Source organism: Crocodylus siamensis, chromosome 4, assembly GCF_052110815.1.
Source record: "Crocodylus siamensis isolate JL-2025a chromosome 4, ASM5211081v1, whole genome shotgun sequence".
NCBI lineage: Eukaryota > Metazoa > Chordata > Crocodylia > Crocodylidae > Crocodylus > Crocodylus siamensis.
Genome location: NC_143398.1, coordinates 180,005,187 through 180,023,244, shown reverse-complemented (window position 1 = coordinate 180,023,244; position 18,058 = coordinate 180,005,187). Strand labels below are relative to the sequence as shown.

Below are 18,058 nucleotides of genomic sequence, written 5' to 3'. Positions count from 1 at the left end.
CTAGTGGAGTAGAAAGGGGAGGGGAAGATAACCTTTTTTGATAGGCATGCCACAAATTAGTCACCCACCCTCCAGGTATCACTATAATCCCCTTACCCTGCCCAGTCTGCTTGCTCTGCTTTGTGCTCCTTACTTGAGCTGCTCCTCTGCTTTCTGTTTCCTGCCCAGTGTTCCCTGCCTGATCTCCTGCTCTGTTTCCTGCCCTACTGGCTGCTGTGCTGCCTGCCCCTTCGTGAACTGTAGGGATCCTGGTTTTCCCCAGTTTAAAAAAAATCCCCAATTGTTGGTTAAAAAAACATAACCCCAAATCCACATTTTTCCATGATTTAAATGAAACACCACCATATATATATATAAAAAACTCTGTAACTCACTCTCTATCTATATTTTAGTGGTGTTTCATTACATCACAGAAAAATGTGGATTTGGGATTACCTTTTTTAACCAAAAAATTGGGTTTGTTTAGGTTTTTTTTTAATTGGAAAAAAACAGGATCCCTGCTGATCTGCCATATCACACACAAAGACCACCCATGCTACTTTTGCCACAGGTTGGCCACCTCTGGCCTAGTGGTTGATTTAAAACCCGCTTCAGCTTAGGGCAGCCTAGAATCTATATATCTAATTTATGGGTAAGTACTCTAACCAACAGGTAGATTTCTGGGGCTGTGAATCTGGTCTTACATACATACCTAAATGCAGGTCAGATCCAGCATTTGAGATGTACCTCTCCTTTCAACATTTTTTACTGCTTGCCTGAGTCCACCTCTCTCTCACATTTAAAATGAATGAACATTTAGATCCCTAACTCAGGTTAACCGCAGCTTCTCCAGTCTCAGGTGTGGGAGTGGATAGCACTAACAACATGGAGTCACTCTGTGAAGCCTACTCTAAATAAACTCATTTTGATGGGAGTTAAGGAAAAGCAGCTACTAATGAAGTAAATGCAATTTCCAGAGGGCTCTTTTACAAGATTTCCTATTGTAATTCATACATTTTGACACATTAGTCTAAAACACCATGAGTCCACCAAATCAATCTGTAGACAAAACACCCAAAAAAGTTACCTAAAGAAGGATTATTGGTTTCAGATAAAGACCAGTTTGCATTTATTTAAACTGCACTTGTGTGAAATCAACTTCTAAATTACACTAGCTGTGTGGCTTGCTGAAAGAAGCATGTAGCGCATAAATAAAGACAAAATTATTGCCTTAGACTAGGAAGAAAAGATTCTAGGTTATAGTAGAACACAATGAGAACAAAGTATAAGAAACCAAATATGTTACCAAATATAAGGAGTGCAGCAGTTTTCAGGTCTTTTTAGACTCAAGTAATGCCTCCATAACTTTTCTGAATTGAGCAGTACCCCACTTCAAAAAGTAATTTATTACAGTTTATTGATTTACAATTTGAAAGGCTGTTATGGCACCCCACAGTGCTGCAAATCTTTGTTTTAGATGACAAAATAAGCAGTCAGATTTTCAAGAGTTCCAGACAGGGACTGACCGCTGGAAAAGCTGACCATGAGCTCTTTAGAAAAGGTGGGAAAGGGTATGGAGAAGCAATGGCCTCTATTCTTTTTTCCCCCATCTTTCCTTTGAATAAAACTGCAGTCTAAAGCCCTTGTTGTTACCTACTACCAAGATCTCAATTTTTCCCTTTACTCAATGCTCTCTTGTTCTCTCATTTCCACTAACTTTTAAATATTCCTTATTTTGACCATACTTTTCTCTTGCTTCTTTAAGTCACAGTACAAGAATGCTCCCATGGTCTCTGTCCTGAAAAAGAAGTCAGCTACACTTGCCTTCCATACCAACTCCCTTTTTAATTTCAGTTCTTCAGTATACTGCCTGCTCTCTTAGATCAGCTCCCATCTGGCATTGGAGCTCTCTGCCCTGCTGAAATGGTCCTTAGCAAGATCACTAGTTTACCACTTCCTATCCATGTCATGTTTGTTATTATTTACATATATTACAATACTGTGAAGCTCTAGCCAAGATCAGAACTACAATGTTCTAGGTGATGGATATGTAAAAAGATGTCCTTGTCCTGATAAACGCAAAATACAAACAAACAAGAGAAACAAAGGATGGACGAAAGAATGATTACAGATGGAGAATCTTCCTTCAGAGACCCACATATTGGCCACCAGAGCCATCTGCCCCTGCAGCCTCTCTTGCCAACCTCAGGAGCATGGGAAGAGCTGTGTTGAAGTGTGGCCTGATGTCCACCACCTGCCTGTGGCAGAGAGTACTACTTGGAGATCTGAAGCCAGCAAAGGGGGGCGGGGCACAGGCAGGAGAGGAAAGAGGGTGCAGGAAGCTGCAGGAGTGGGAATCCTTGGAAAAATACTGGAAATAGGGCTTTGGATTAGGGAGTGGAGGGGGGAAGAACCACTTCCCTCCTTGCACAAGGGCCAGCCATTGTATCACCATTAAAAGGATTTTTTGCACCCCAACTGAGAATCACTGATAACAGTGTAGTAATCTGTAGGTTATCTATGACCCAGTATATAAGTACATAACTGAAAATGTACTCACACAAACACAAAATATTTGCAACAAAAGGGATTACTACCAAGTGGGATTCATTTAGCCAGCAATAACAAACTACAGTTATATATGATACAGAAGGATCACCCAATAACCTTTCAACTTGAGTCACACACACAGTCAGAACTTTCAAACATTTGTGCACAAATTTAAGAAAAAAGCTTGAACACTAAAAGCAGATTTGTGTATGAGCATGTGTGTGTGTGTGGAGGGGGAAATCACTAAAATCAAAATCAACATAGGATACTTACAATGGTCTACAACAATAAACACTTCCTACATGCTCAGACTGAGAAACTGATTTTGACATATGGAATAATGAACAGAGTAGGACCCCCAACTATAATGCACTTTAAAAGGAAAAGGAGAACCCACATTAGCATAGCCGTTTCAAATTCACAATGTAGTCACCGCATAACACATCAAATTTTGCATCACCTAGACACTCACCATCTTCCTATACTTCATACTAACTTTGATATTCCAGAGTGTTTTGTGGCACCATCATTGTTGCTGAGACAGTTTTTTTACCCTCTAGGTGATGGAATGATATCATCTGGGATGACAGTTTGAAAAGACATGGCCAAAAAATGTTTACCTTTAAACTTATTCACAGGTCCTGTTATTTTGCAACAAAGCCTAAATAGCTCTCCTTACTTTCCAAGTTCTAGATATCTGATTAAACAGCTTGATCCTAATATGTAAAATACTATATAATTAGCCAAGACAACATTACAAGAAATGCCTTTTTCTGGTATAAAAATAGTTCAAAACACTAAAGTAATTGAAGTTTATCTTCCTCAATTGAGGAAAAGCTCAAATAATCAACATGCTATTTTAAAAAAAGTAAAAAATGGCAAGTACGAAGCTCCCAAGAGGGTTTCAAGGACTGTACTTTGGCAAGTAACTCCAACATTCTCTCTTTTCCAAGAAAATTAAAGAAAGCAATGTTGACATGAGCATTGCTACTGGATAGTCCATCTCATCCACTTAAAATTGGGCAGTAGTCTCTTGTTGGCAGGACTAGTCTTCCAACTCCCAGGTGGCTGGTAATAATTCCCAAGACCTTTATATAAAGGGGCTGTATTTCCCAGCCCTAACCTCTCACATAATAAATAATTAGTACCATTTGCTGTAATTCTTACAGAGTCCTGAGTCACGTACTCTCTGCTGGACTAGGGTAGGTGCAATTTTGAATCTGTGTTGAAGGGTTTCTCCAAATCAGAGGCCACTCAGAATTCATTGCACTTCTGTGCCCTTGAAAACAACTCAAACCGCACCAGGTGAAGATGATAAACTGCCCAACAGAGATCCTCACCATGGATTTTACTGAATATTAGGGAAAAGATGTGAGCATACCTGGGTAATTTATTTATAGAACACACTATAGACAGCAGTATGTTTGTGCCTGAGAATACATCTCAAATGTATTGGATAAAAGGTCTGAACTAAGATTCAGGTAGTTTCTTTTCTTTCATTCATTCATTCTTAATTTTTATAAATATTGTGCTACAGATCTGATTAATCCTGGGGTGGAGTTAGTTTTCTGGACAATGCATAATGACCTTTCTGCAAAGGTAAAGCAAAAGAATTGGCAAACAGTTATAAAGAAGAAGAAAAAAGAAAAAAAGAAGTGCTTACCACTGGACTTGCCCGAGCAGAACTGGCTCTTGAAGATGTCCGAGATCCGGAACCAAGGTAGCAGCTGTATTCAGAAGGCTGACCACATATACCCCAAGAACACAGCAAGCAAAGATAGGAAAACAGAGTTAGAGCAGCAGAAGAATCAGAGCAGCACCAGTTCAGCATAGTTAGAAAAAAGGGTTACATGACGCTGGACAAAGAAAAGCAGGGTTAAATTTAGAGAGGAGCTACTTAACATTAAACATCACAAAAGCAATAGGTATAGCAGATGGACCAAGAAAAAAAGCTCTTGATTGAGGACATTTTATTTTATTTATAAAGTTAATAAATAAAAAGGACCCTCTTTTTGAATATGTATAGGGTGATTTCATCCCATCTGCTCACATGAAATAGTACTTTCCATCTCTGTTCAGTTCCTCACCCTCTTAAGCAACACCAGCCAGTTATAAAGCTGATACTTGTTCTATAGGCCAAAGCAAGAAACCACAGATACTGGTAAGTTTCTTCTGAACAAATGTTGCAAAAAGGTCATTTTGATAGTTAACATAGGAACTGAATTCTGTTTACTTTGTTCTTCATCAGCCAGTAAAATTTATGACCTGCAACAGTTCATATGCTGCTGGAAGAAGAAATTTCTAACATGTTTTCCCCATGTTTTGTCCCTCCTTCACTACAGCTATAAACTTAGAAACTGTGTCTGCAAGGCACTGCCTTTGGCAACCAACAACAGCCACAAAGGAATATAAAAGAAATACCAAGCCATGCTTCTCTAAGTATGCAGCATAAAATGACTAAAATCTCACTTGTGCACATTAACTACTGAACTTTGTTTGACAAGTCATAGTGACAAAAAGCTTTGGAACAAGCTTGGGTATTCTTTATTCATTTTTTACTGTATTCATTCTCAAGGATGCTTCAAGCACTACAGAAAACAAGTTGTAGCGAGTACCTTGATATCACTCCTTAAGAACCCCTGACATCTGTGTACTGCTCTATCATTTGTATTAAAAATGTACAATTGGTATAATAAAAACATATCAAGGTATTTAACTTGTACTATGAGACAGTAAAATTATTTATGCCAGTCTAATACAAAACTTCCACTGTAGACCATTTCTCACTTTAGCAGTTTCTCTTCTTGCTTTAACTTTTATAACCCAATGCATTTGATTGTTTAATTTTAAAAGATCAACAGCATATGGGAAACATTTGAGAGCTGTCACAAAGCACAGGAAAAGGTGGATTACTAAGTTAAATGCTCTCTACTCAGTGAATCTGGAACAAGGAGAGTCTAGTTCAGTCCATTTGCTCATTGCTTGGACTAGTGGCATTCCACCATCCTTCAAAAAATCCTCCTTAGTAGCTATTGTCCAAATTGTACATTTTCCAGATGTCAGAAGAACTGCAGACTTCAGAACAATTAACATAACTGTGATCGATGCAATAGCTATGTGGACGTATCCCTAGAGGCCCTCATATTTCTACTCTCTATTACAAAATACCATGTTACACTGAAAATGAACCATTATAAACCAATTTACAAAATCTGTGGCACAGCAGAGCCAGGGAAAAGAACAAATAACCTATTCGTACAACATTTTTTGTTCAAATCACTATCCTTTGTCATTAAAAAAAAACCCCAACCCTCTCACGTCCGCAACCTACAGTTTAGCCCAAATTAGAACAGCTGCTTCTGGACTACTGAGGCACTCATTTTAGACAATCTATATACATACAAGACCATTCTAATATAATAAAAGGCTTAGTCGGTCTGTCTGTGCATCCATTTGTCAGGCTTCTGGCCAACTGTTCATGTGCTGCCGAGAGGGCAGGCAGCGACTGGCTGCATGGCTGGGCTGAGCAGGCCCAATTTTGCACCTGGAAGTTTGGAAGCAGGTAACATGCGGATTCCCCCCGCATCCCTCTAACAGCACAGCTACCTCCTGCCTCCCTGCCCAAGGGTGAAGGGGAGATCACTGTGGCAGTGCCCATCCCTGCCTAGACACCCCCCAGAATAGCTGGCAGGGAGGGGGAGGCGGTGAGCAGGGAGGCAGGTGGCAGTGGGCCAGGCAGACCTAGAGTGGTCTGGGGCAGGGGAGTGGGGTAGGACCCAGTGCAGACTGGGGGAGAGAGTGGGGTTGGACCTGATGCACCGGGGGGGGGAAGGGGTTAGACCCAATGAGGTGGTGGGAAGGCGTGGTGCGGGGCTCTGTCCCTGCTGGCACCCCCCTCCATTCCTGATGGGCAATTTGCTAGCATCAAACATAAACCTGCACTATCCAGATGGCAAATTTATTGGCTTACTGACTAAACTGATCATCACAGTTAGCAACAGTGTGAAAATACCCCCTCAAAAGGAAAGATGTGTAAAACAAAGACATTTGAAGAAAAGGATATTGATAAAGATACCAAGTATTAACAAGTCATTTCGACTACAACAATGTCAAATAAGACAAAGAAAAATATTAGCTGAGTTATTATTCAAAATATATAGGCAGTATTTTTACAGGCTAATAAAATGACATTTCTAATTGGTAAAGGAGTGTTAAATGCTCTCTTTTTTAATTAGTGAGAAATAATGTAAAAAAGAAACAACACTTCCACAAAGGCTGCATTGAAAAGAAAGGCTTGTACATTTAAGAACAGAGGCAATAATAAGTAAGTTTCTCTCATGCTTCCCACCAATATGCCCAATTCTGACATGAAGAGACAACCTCAGAAGAGATAGGGGGTGCTTTTATGTCTAGTTATTCAATCTTTTGCTTACTTTTTGCAACTGTCAAATGTGCTAACTGCAATAGTGATTTAAAAAAATCTGTTTAGTAAGTGCCCCAATCATTTTCATAAGCTACTGAATGACTGTTAATTAGGTGTCAATAAACAGTTATTTCTAGCAGGATCAGATTTTAAAAAATGGAAGTTTCTTTCTCCCATAAATAACTCCACTAAGCCCTCTATTTAGCCTAGCATGCATTCGGGTGATCTTCCTCTCATCTCTTAGTATATCAAGCTTCAAGAAAATGTGAACCCACAAAATATGATTAAGGCAATAAGAAATCTACATAATTCTGCACTACATGTTTCACACAGTAATATGTTAGCACTGGAATAGTGAATTAAATTAATTCAATTCATTTCAAAAGAGAGTGGAGCCTAAGAAAAAGGTGATGTTTTTCCAATTTGCATTTTTACTTTCCTTATCAGTAAGCAAATGAAAAGGCAGAGTTAAAATTCCTCATCCCAGAAATAGAAACCCCTTATTATCAAGTTGTATGGATATATCAGGGGACACCTATACAAGGGACAATTCCAGGAAGTTAGCAAAGTATTTCGACTCCAGTGACTCTCCAGAGTAAGATTTGTAGGGGCGATGCTCCCAGTCTTGTCTACACAGTTCACCAGTATCAATTGACAAGCCCGTGATCCTATACACTCCACTGATACAGAAAAAACTACACTCTTTAGAAACATAGGTGATACTAAAACAAAGATGACAAGCCAACAGAAAAATGCAGAAAACATCTTACAGCACGAGAACTAGAAGCACTATACCGACGACTCCCACTGTAAATACTCTCATCATACAGAGAAGCCTACAATTAAAAAACAGAGTCAGAATAGAACTGGTAGACTTTGTTTCTGGTTTTAATTTGAAGCATTACAAGGTAGTACAGTGTAGCACAAAGTAAGGAAGGAGAGGAACAAACAAATGCAGAAGTAGTGACCTTTCCCAAATTTCATGAGTAGCATGCAAGTGAAGAATGAACACAAACTTCAGGCTACAGTGGGCTGTGAAACTCTACAGGACACATGCAGAATTTAATTAAGGTCCAAAATCATCATAAGAACATTCCTATAGTCATGCAATAGTAATTCTGCAGTTCTTCAAACCATTAACTCTTAACAGTTAAAACTGCCCATTATGAAAGTGACAACATCAATCTATATCTATATATAGAACAGCTATATTTTAAGTGCTGGATAAAGTAAGGAAAAGGAAAGAGAGATTCCAAGTAAGTTTTACTTCATATATATTTCAGTTACAGCATTCATATAAATGAGCTGATGGAAAAGCACGTTCTAAACCACTACCATCTGGCTGCATTTTAGTAGACTAATGTTTTGCACAGTTATGACACTAAGAAAATACAGGGTAGAGTCTCCTGTTTCTCCTGTAACAATATGATAATAAGTAACCACAAACCAAACACATGAACAGTGGAAATTCTCTTCCCAAGAAATATTACAGTTTATTTAACTTTTAAGCAAGGCAATTTTTTTAACACTTTTTTTTTTCCAACAGGTCCAGTCAGAATTGATGTTGTCTCTTTCTGGTCTATATTTCAGTGATCTAAATCATACATTGACATAAAAACAAATGCCTTCAGTCAGTCAGAAGTCTGCAGTAACTTTACAGCTCTATCAGCAATGGTTTCAGAATCCCAACGGAAGTAAAATGGAGAACCAGCAAAACAGAGCTGTCAAACACCATAGACACATGCATTCCATTCAAATGGATCACACACTAAAGTGACAATATAGCATAACAGGAGTAAACTGGAACAACAATATATTGTTGATAAATTACAAGAGACAAAGAGCAAGTAGCTTCTGTATTTATGGTGAAGTGACACAGGACAACAAACCCTGTAACTTCTGGCTGGCAGGACATCACTGTACAGCAAGGAGGGCTAGGGAAAACAAGTACAATCCTTTTTTTTAACAAAGAATGGAACACAACAAACAAGTGCTCGTCTCAGAAGTATCCTTCCTAGTCAGGCATGGTCACGCTATTAAATTTCTGGAGCTATGAAGCAGGGAAACTCAATGTTCTCACGCTGTGTACAACATGGTACAGAAAGTATTACTAAAAAAAAAAAAATCTGTGCTTAAAAATCTGAAAGTCTAGCTCCCAGCAACGAAGAGTATGAAGTAGACACATGCGTATTTCCAGCAGGAAGGGAGGTACCATGGTATGCAGAAGAAAAACAGAATAATTTACTGTTAGGTCATTAATCCTCTTACATTTATGGCCCGCAGCCAGGAGAGACTATTATAGTTCGAGTCAAAGCCAGTACTGCCAAGAGTGATGTTGGCACAATATCCAAAGAGACACAGGAAAATTTGTTAGCTTATAGATATTTATACACTTAGAATGTTCCATATGAGTTTTGAATTAGTTGTGCTCTATTTTATAACTGAACAGAGAAAGAGAGAAAAATCAAATTATCCATAATCAGAACTGACAATTCTGAATACTCAAGTCAAGAAACCGTAAAATAAAATAGGAACTGTTGAGTGTATTCAAAACACATTATTGTTAGTAAAATACGTTCACAGGATGCAACAGTTAAGTTCAGAGAGCACAAAGAAGAAAACCTAATGTAGCTCTATTAGATACTGCATGAACTCTAACAGCAGTTGGTCCCAGACGACCACACTGTACTCTATTCTACATGCAAAGTGGACAATTCAACCTCCAAGATAATTTAAAAAGCCTTGGTGATTTTTTTAAACAACAATGCATGACTTCATTTGCCTTGTAAATTGAAGTTTAAAACACTGCTTTCTTTCCGATTTGCCACCAGAAAAATCAACTGGCAAACTGAGCAGAAAAGTTGTTTCAGCAAAGGTGAAGAACTCCAAGTATACTCCAAATCCCTTCCAAGATCAAATCAGGACAGATGTCAAAAGTAAAGAACAACTGCAGAAAAAGGAGTGCTGCAGCATAACATCTTCATCTTTGCCATCTCAACAAAGTTTTCCACTAACTTTTCTTTTATTATTTATTAACTTGAAAACTTTTTAAGGCTGGAGATGTTATAAACTTCTGGCTACCAAACAAACGGGTGCTACTTTGGCTCAAAGCCTTATCATTCATTAGTAATATAGGAGGTTGTATTGTCCAGGTTAAATCAGAGCAATAAAAGAGTCAAGCCCAGAGGAAAACAGACAGTGACAGACCCGGCTTCCATTCTGGCAAGAAGGCTGGGATTTGGAAGTAAAGCCACTGCTGGGAAGACCAAGATCAGAGTAGTAAGAAGCCTGTAGCAACATGAAAAACAACAATCTGAGAACTCTTCTTCATGTAAATGAATTGCCAAATCCCCAATTCATTAATTTCAATAACAAAAAATAATTTGGGGTTTCAAAACAGTAATATTGGGATTTGAAAACAAAAATTGTATTTAAATTATAAATTGAGGACATAATCAGATGTTACAAGAAGTGGACTTAGAGAGAAAACATACACCTGGGTTAAGGAAAACATCCTGGAAGTCACAATAGAATGCAGGAATTGTTCATCCTGAAGGTCTCCAAAGACCAAAACAAAATTGTTCCTATTCCAGGGAAGGAGACTTTCCTATAAAAACTGTTAATATAGAACAGGGGAACAATGAAAGTCCAAGGTAAGTCAAATATTCAACAGCACCTAAGTGGCTTCAGTGCCTAAACCCTGTTTTTTGTAGAAGATACCAGTTCTTGAGGTGCTTAAGTCACTTAGACACTTGAAATCTGATCCTTTCCCTAAACATCTCCAATTCAGACTCATGATGCAGCCTAATACTTAAAGCTCTGAAGCCTAGTCAAAATCTGGTCATTATACGTTTTTCAGAAACTCAGCTGTGGAATTATCACTTTATGCAAAACAGCTGGTTATATACAGTTCATCTTTGTTTCAAGTTTTAAGCTATTAGCTACAACAGCCAAGTGGCTTCCTAGATAACACAGACTTAACTTGTTTCACAGTAATAACTGTACAATATGCAGTCCCACCATTCTTGACAGTGTGCTGGTCCCTTCTTCTTCTAGATATAAAAGAAAGCGAGACCTGTCAGGCTGGGAAAGCAATCAGCTTTAACCTATTTGCATATCCTTTGGGGGAGACCAGATGATAGGGTCCAGTTGCAGGTAAGCCTTCCCTAAACAGATGAAAAGTTCTCCCTGGGATTTTGCTTCTAGAGTAGACTTCAGTCTCCAGTTTGACTCTCATAACAATGTTAGAATGTTCCATATGATATCTGCACACATCTGGAATACTTGGTACTAGGGGTGTGCAAATTGGGCTGTATTTGATTTGGATTCAGATTCAGCCTGATTCAAGGGAAAGTGATTCAATTAGTTGATTTAGATCAGTGTCCTGATTCGATTCAGCTGAAACTGAATCTGAAGTTTCGATGCTGATTCAGAGAGTCAGTGATTCAGCCGTAGACACAGCCTTAAATGTTTGTTCTACATACCTTGAGGTACCAGGCACAGCTTGGGACTGTTGAGATGGTGGGGCAGATGCAGCGTCCCACAGGATCGCGGGGGTCTGCTGCCAAGCGTGTGGCAGACCCCCTCCACCCCGCACCTCCTGGCTCAGCAATCAGCCAGGGAGGACCCCGGGTGCCCCCCCAGACCCAGGAGACACCAGTCGCTGTGCTGGTGGGTGGTTCCCCTGTGCACTTGGCTGCAGACTTGGAAGTGGACTGGAAATGCTTCTGATCCACTTCTGGGTCCAGTGCCAAAAGCAGTGGAAACACCACCGCACTCCCGGGGAACGCTCCATCCACCCCACCATCTCAGTGTTCATGAGCTGCCTGGTAAACCTTGAGGTATGTAGAAAAAATATTTAAAGCTGTATCTCTGTCCGAATCATCAAAGCTCCCCAAATCGATTTGGAGAGTTCCAATCCGATTCAGAGAGATTAAAGGGTCTCCTGATTCAACTCGGCTGTGGAGTTTTGGCCACTGAATTGGGCCGAATCTCCGCCAAATCGAATCAGCATCCAAAGCTTCACCCAACCCTACTCGCTACCTTCCAGTACAAAAGAGTGGTAAATTGGCAGTTCAAGGGAGTTAAAAAGGAACAAACTGACTAGTTCTTCCCTCAGCCTGGAGGTTCCAATAACCTAATACAAAAAACAGATGCAAATTTTGAGACAGGGGATTGCATTTCAAGGCTGATCTATTGGCCTTGCATCCCTCATTCTATTCTAGTCCTTTCCCTTCCTTTTTCTTGTCCTTCATTTAGCAGAATTCACAGATTTGTTGGAATCAGACAGGACTGCACTATCCACGCTTCTGCTGTTCTAGTGAGGCCAAGTGAAACAAAGCATTCTAGAACAGCAGTAGAAGAAAAACACTGAAAGGGCTGCTTGCTCTACAGGAGTGTTGGCATTCATCCTGATGGCTCAAAGGCAGAAAAGCTTTTACACTTGTTTTTAGTTTCAATTACTTCTTTATCAAGGTGTTCAACAAAATGTTTCCTCCCTCCACATTTAGTTGAAGCTATTAAATGCTCAGCCTGGACATTTGCTCTGGGAGTACAGCCAAAGGTGCTGCTTTGCATCCATGTTATCTACCAGAGATCTTCCCACAGTGTAGTAAATCGGTGCCACAATGTGCTAGATGTAAAGGTAGTACCTAAGAATATTCGAACAGCAACTTTTTGAGATTTTAAGCTTTCGTGTGGAGCCTTCTGGCAGGAAAGAAGATCTTGTCAGGATGGCTCACACAGCATAAGTGAAGCAAGAAAGATGCTTCTTCCCTAGCTTCCTCAAAAAGCAATTAAATTTTTTGTCTCTGGGATTCACTGGGAGACGGCCTCCTCAAATGGAATAACTGACTTCATTCAAGGACAGCATTGGTACGCCTAGCTCAGGATTGCTAATAAAGTGCAACTAGAAGCTAGGTACAGCATAGAACTTCTCAGACTCCCTTAACAGATTTATACTTTTTTTTTTTTTTTTAATTTAAGGCTGCCCCTATTCTGATTGTATCAAATTGCCAAACTGTGAATGGTGCAAGACAAAGAATTCCTCGGAAAAAATAGGAAAATGAAATTACCACGAAACAGGTTTGCCTACAAATACTAGATAGGCTCTGGCTTGCTAACAAGAAAAGTAACACTTTTGTGCATTACTGATCAAAGTTTGCCCTCAAGATCTTTTCCTCCAATTCTTTTCCCATGAGCTCAAGTCTGGGAATTGGATCGCCCAGTTTTTCAGGAAAAATGGAGGAAAATGGAGAAATGAAGAACAGAAAAGGAATTACATTCCTCTGATACACTCTGATCTTCTACACTGAATGGTGGAGACCCCAGAGGGAGAGGCTATGTAACGCAGCCTAACAGAACTCTGTAACAGAGCGGGTTTAAAATATGGTCTGCTCCTGCAGTCACAAAAGAAGCCTGGTGAAGCAAAAAAGTGAAGACTGGTCCTTACTGAAATCCCTAAAATTTATTTGTAAGTTCTGTGTTATACAATGGTGCCAAGAAACCTGACAGGACCAAGTACTTTCTCTGACAGGTGACCACAGGGCATGAAGCCAAACATTTTTCCTGACTCCCCTTTCTTAACAGAAACAGGTGACAACCCACTGTCAGGTATGGCAAGACTGATTACAAAGAAAAATCTATGCAAGGTACCACTCAAATTAAAACCTTTTGTTTGTGAGCTTAAGGTCACACTACCAGTCTCCTCTCCAGTACCTCGCTGACATAAATTCAGGTCAGCACCTGACCTGTCCAACTTGTAAGACCAGGAGCATGTAATGCAATTTCTAGGCAAACCAAGAAAAAGCATGAACTGCTGCCAACTTTGAAGTTTTTATAATATTTACGTGACTGATGGGAGGTGTAGGACACCCTGGGAGAGACTTAAAATGTAAGCAAGCAAGACACTCACTCCTTCAGAGAGGTTCTTAATGCATCTACAAGTAGCTTGTACAGTGCCATGTGGGAGTGGAGGGGGACAACTATAACCCTGATGGAGAGCACAAAGGTATTTTGAATAGTGGGTCTTTTAAAAATAAATTTGGATAGTGTAGGCAAACTATGCTTACCAGGTTGCAAACCTTCAGATAGCAGAAATGCAGTTTACAATACTGAATAAGATTCAATGTTCAGTTTTCCAGAAGCTTTAGGAAATGCATTGGTAAGTATATAATGTATTTGATATAGCATGCAGTAATATCCACACAACTTCCAATGGTTAATTCATATAACTAAATAACGGTTACATTTTACATGCATAAATACATACATTTACAAATTAAAACCTGTTTATGTTTTAGGTGTGTAGGATATACATCTTTTGAGGAGGAAATATGTATATTTTATGAAGGCACCAATGGAGCCGAACAAATACAGTCACTATGGAAACTTTGCATATCTTCCTTTCTGGTTTCCACAAAAATAATGATTGTTTGTGAAATGGCTGCCAGGAGTAATCCAAGAGCAGAAGGGTGATAAAAAGCAATTCACACCAAGGATTACAAGGCCACTTATAAACCAGGGCAGGGTTGCTGGCCCTTTTGACTATTTACTTGATGTGAATTATGTAAACAGGCAAACCAGTACAGCTCACCTCACAGTAAAAAGTAGGCTTTATAGTTAAATTTATAAAGTCCTTTAGGAATGTAGATACCAACTATTCTCTAAAAAGGAAAATTCAGGAATGGACATAGGGACTGCCTGCTCCTAAAGAACCACATTTTTCCCATTTTCTTCTCTCCTGCACCACATTACAATTACCCACTTAACATGTCTCTTCAGTCATTTATACAAGTAATTTGACTTGAGGCATGATGTTTTATTTTCATTAGTAATAAATCATTTACTCAACTTCTTTACAAACAATAACCAATATCTGCACTAGACTGAGATATTACCTTCCCGACTTCTTGTACAAATGAGGGAACAGAGGCAGATGATTAAGTAACTTGCTCATTTGTAAGACTGTCCAGATTTCTGACAGTAGTGAACAAAGCTGTATGGGGGGAAAAAAAAATCACTCCTAGAAGTGGGAGTTGAGTACATCAGTGGAAAAAAAAATCATAGTTCAATAAGAGAACAGTTTAAGTCCTTCTGCATACATTTTAATTAATATTTTTCATTAGGTGACTAAAAAGGAAGATTTCCATTTGAGATAATATCAGGGCTCATTCAAGATTAACTGCACTAGGGAGTTACTCTTTTCCTGTTACAAGACCTTGGAATCCGATCATAGATGATGACTATTGCAGTGATGTCCTATCTTTTCGTGGCTCACTGCACTGTGATAAGATTTCAGGTTACAAAGTCAACTACCACACCACATGCACACCACATTACATTTTGCGATCTTGCACTATTATTATAGTTTGGAAATAAGGCTGTAATAGTGGTCAGATTCATTACTGTAAAACAAAGTTTTTGTTCTGTTCTTTACCCTCACTGATTTCTTGACAGCAGCCTTCACTCCCAAACAAAAATACGGTACTTAGTCTGTCACAGTCTGGATGCAGCAAGAGAGGCACTGAGTAGGTGGTGTTCATTATGCTCCTATAAAGACAGTAAGACAGCAACTGTCTTACTGACCCCTCTCAAACCCCACTCCCATTTTACAGGGTAATTTGAATTATGGTTGGTAATGAAGGTATTAAGGAATTCATTGAGTGGCTGTTGTCATATGCTCTATTATAAATCTTCATGCTGCAAACCCTGAAGATTCCATGGGGATCATTTAAATATTAAACTGGAAACCAACCAACTTCTCTTCCCTGGATGACTTCCTTGTAGACTTTTTGTTCTCCCCACTGTGGCCGTAGCTCTGGATCACATCATTAAAGAACAAGAACATAATTTATCAGAAGTGCTGGTACAATTCAAAAGAATAAAAGTTCCTTGAAAAGTATGTCACTATACTGTTCTCTCTTTTGTCAAACAGTGCAGCAAGACTGGCAATGTAAGGACAGAACATTTGTTTTCTTAGTCATTTAAATACAATTTGATCTTTGGCTGAAGTCCCTGTTACAATTTCAGTTTGCTTAATCTAAATTTAAGGCAGGTATAATTTACAAGTCCAACTATATATTGAATTATACCCACTTCTTTATTGAGACTTGCTGAATTTCTCATGGTACATGACCAGACATCTTGAGTTCTGACTACCATGACTCCTTATAAACTGTTCAACAGGTTTTTTAATTTAAACTTAAGTTTACTACACTTATTTCATTCACTGTGTTCTGTATGCATGACAACTATATAGAACAGTTAAGGCTACAAGAAATAACAGTTTACAAATGACAAAAAATAAGCCCTCATATTCTGTTAGCCATATAAGCCCATAAACAGTCCCTAACTAAATTCATCAGGATTGTTCAAAAGCTCTGAGTTAAGCATGTGTTTAAAAAGCTTTGCCAAACAGTACTGAGAATCTTCATACATACAAGGCTTCTAAGCCTGCACATTAATGAGTCCTGTTTTTTTTTAAAAGATAGGCAAATCCCAGAGGTCAGAGAAGCAGCTAGCTCCAATAACTTTGCCTGTGTGGAATAAACACAGGACAAGGGAAAAACCCTAAAGGAAATAATTTGCAGAAAACTACATTACACAAAAAGCAATGTCTCAGACTGGCCTACAGAACTTGTTCTAAAAAGCAAGACATTGAATCATAATGATCACGCATACACCATGAAGCTGAGTTAATGATGAAGCTAACCTTTTGTGATTTGAGTGTGCAACCTTACTGGTTGAATTACAGGAGATTTTCGACATGGTACATGAGAATATATAAATATAATACCTGCTTCATATGTTGTTTACTTGTCTGCTGAAGTTTCCAGAAACGCCCCCCCCCACATTTTTTGCTTTTATGAGAAACAATTTTTATAGTCACATATCTCATAATTGATATTATCTGGATTGACCTGAACAGAGGAGAATAATTTTAAAAAGCTCAGAATTTAACAAAAGGACTAGCCTTTCTATTTAAGATTAGGAACTTAAAATGTTTACATAGGGAAACAATGACTTTACTTAAAGAGATTAACCAGTTCAGGTCCAAATTCAAATGACAAATTGCACCCTTTTAAATAAAGGGTGCAATTCAAGCAACCCAGTGCCTCCAATCCACACTAGATACCTACTATCAAAATGATATTTTTCCCTGCAATATGACTTTTGACCAATTTAAGTTCAAAGCACAGGCTATATAATAAAGTAGTAAGTATGTGCCAACTCATCTTGCCTTTGTCGTTTTTTTATGGATTCCTTGGAGTAACCCTATTATGAACTGCAAGAATTGTATTAAGGAAGCCAGAAAACACCTGCTTTACAAGGCAGGCATTCAAATGTGACCATCTGCTTCAGGACAGACTCTCATAGGAGACAGCTGATTTTTGTCCTAATTAAGAAGCCTGTGTATTAATTCCATGAACTCAAAAACATAGATTTTTCTTTAAAAAGCAAATTCTCTACTAACCCTGCTAGACTTTCTATTCTGGGATGATCCGTACATGTCTTCATCATAACCATTGGTCTGTCATGAGAAAAAAGGAAAGAAAAACTGAAACAAAAACTAGAGGTTTAACTGAAAGTTGACATTTATGAAGAACTAAAGTATAAAGGATGCTTTTCATAAGAACGATACACCAGGGACAGCAGCTGTACATAATGAAGATCCATCACGGGTGAAAATGATTTTAAAAAACAACTCATGGTAAGACCTCAAGAACACTTGAGTTTCGTCTCCCAGCAGGACTTGTAAACCAGCCAAAGAGGTCAAGGATGTCCCTGCTTTCAACACAATTTTTTTTTGGTAACGTGGTATAGTAGCAGAGTATTGAAAGCTCCTCAACCTCTGAGGAAGAAAAGTCTAATGATAAGGAAAAAACCCACTAAAACCTAGTACAAAGATTTCCTTTTTTTCCTGGCAGCTAAATTTTAAATGAAATGCCATACTATAATGAAACACTTTTCTCAACATTGTTAGCCAGGATTAAATCCACTCACTACATTTCACTTTTTAAAAATAATACTGCACACAACCTCTTACACTGGACTTCCCTCATTCTTTATTTACATCATCTTCAAGCGTAGACAACTAACATTTGC

At 38.8% G+C, this 18,058-nt stretch overlaps 1 protein-coding gene across 17 annotated transcripts in view; it reads right to left on the bottom strand.

Annotated features, from left to right (window-relative positions):
- LRRFIP1 (LRR binding FLII interacting protein 1) overlaps positions 1 to 18,058 on the bottom strand; it is a 189,172-nt gene that overhangs the window by 44,855 nt on the left and 126,259 nt on the right. For 8 of the 17 annotated variants that reach the window (XM_090045028.1, XM_090045033.1, XM_090045032.1 and 5 more), the window contains exons 9-12: positions 17,427 to 17,483; positions 10,160 to 10,240; positions 7,723 to 7,788; positions 4,193 to 4,270 (exon numbers count right to left, since the gene is read on the bottom strand). The exons of 4 other annotated variants lie outside the window; for them this stretch is intronic. In XM_090045028.1, the coding sequence (XP_089901154.1) occupies positions 4,193 to 4,270; positions 7,723 to 7,788; positions 10,160 to 10,240; positions 17,427 to 17,483 (282 nt within the window). The remainder of the gene's footprint in view (positions 1 to 4,192; positions 4,271 to 7,722; positions 7,789 to 10,159; positions 10,241 to 17,426; positions 17,484 to 18,058) is intronic. 5 more of the 17 variants (XM_090045039.1, XM_090045043.1, XM_090045030.1 and 2 more) reach the window with 4 other exon arrangements.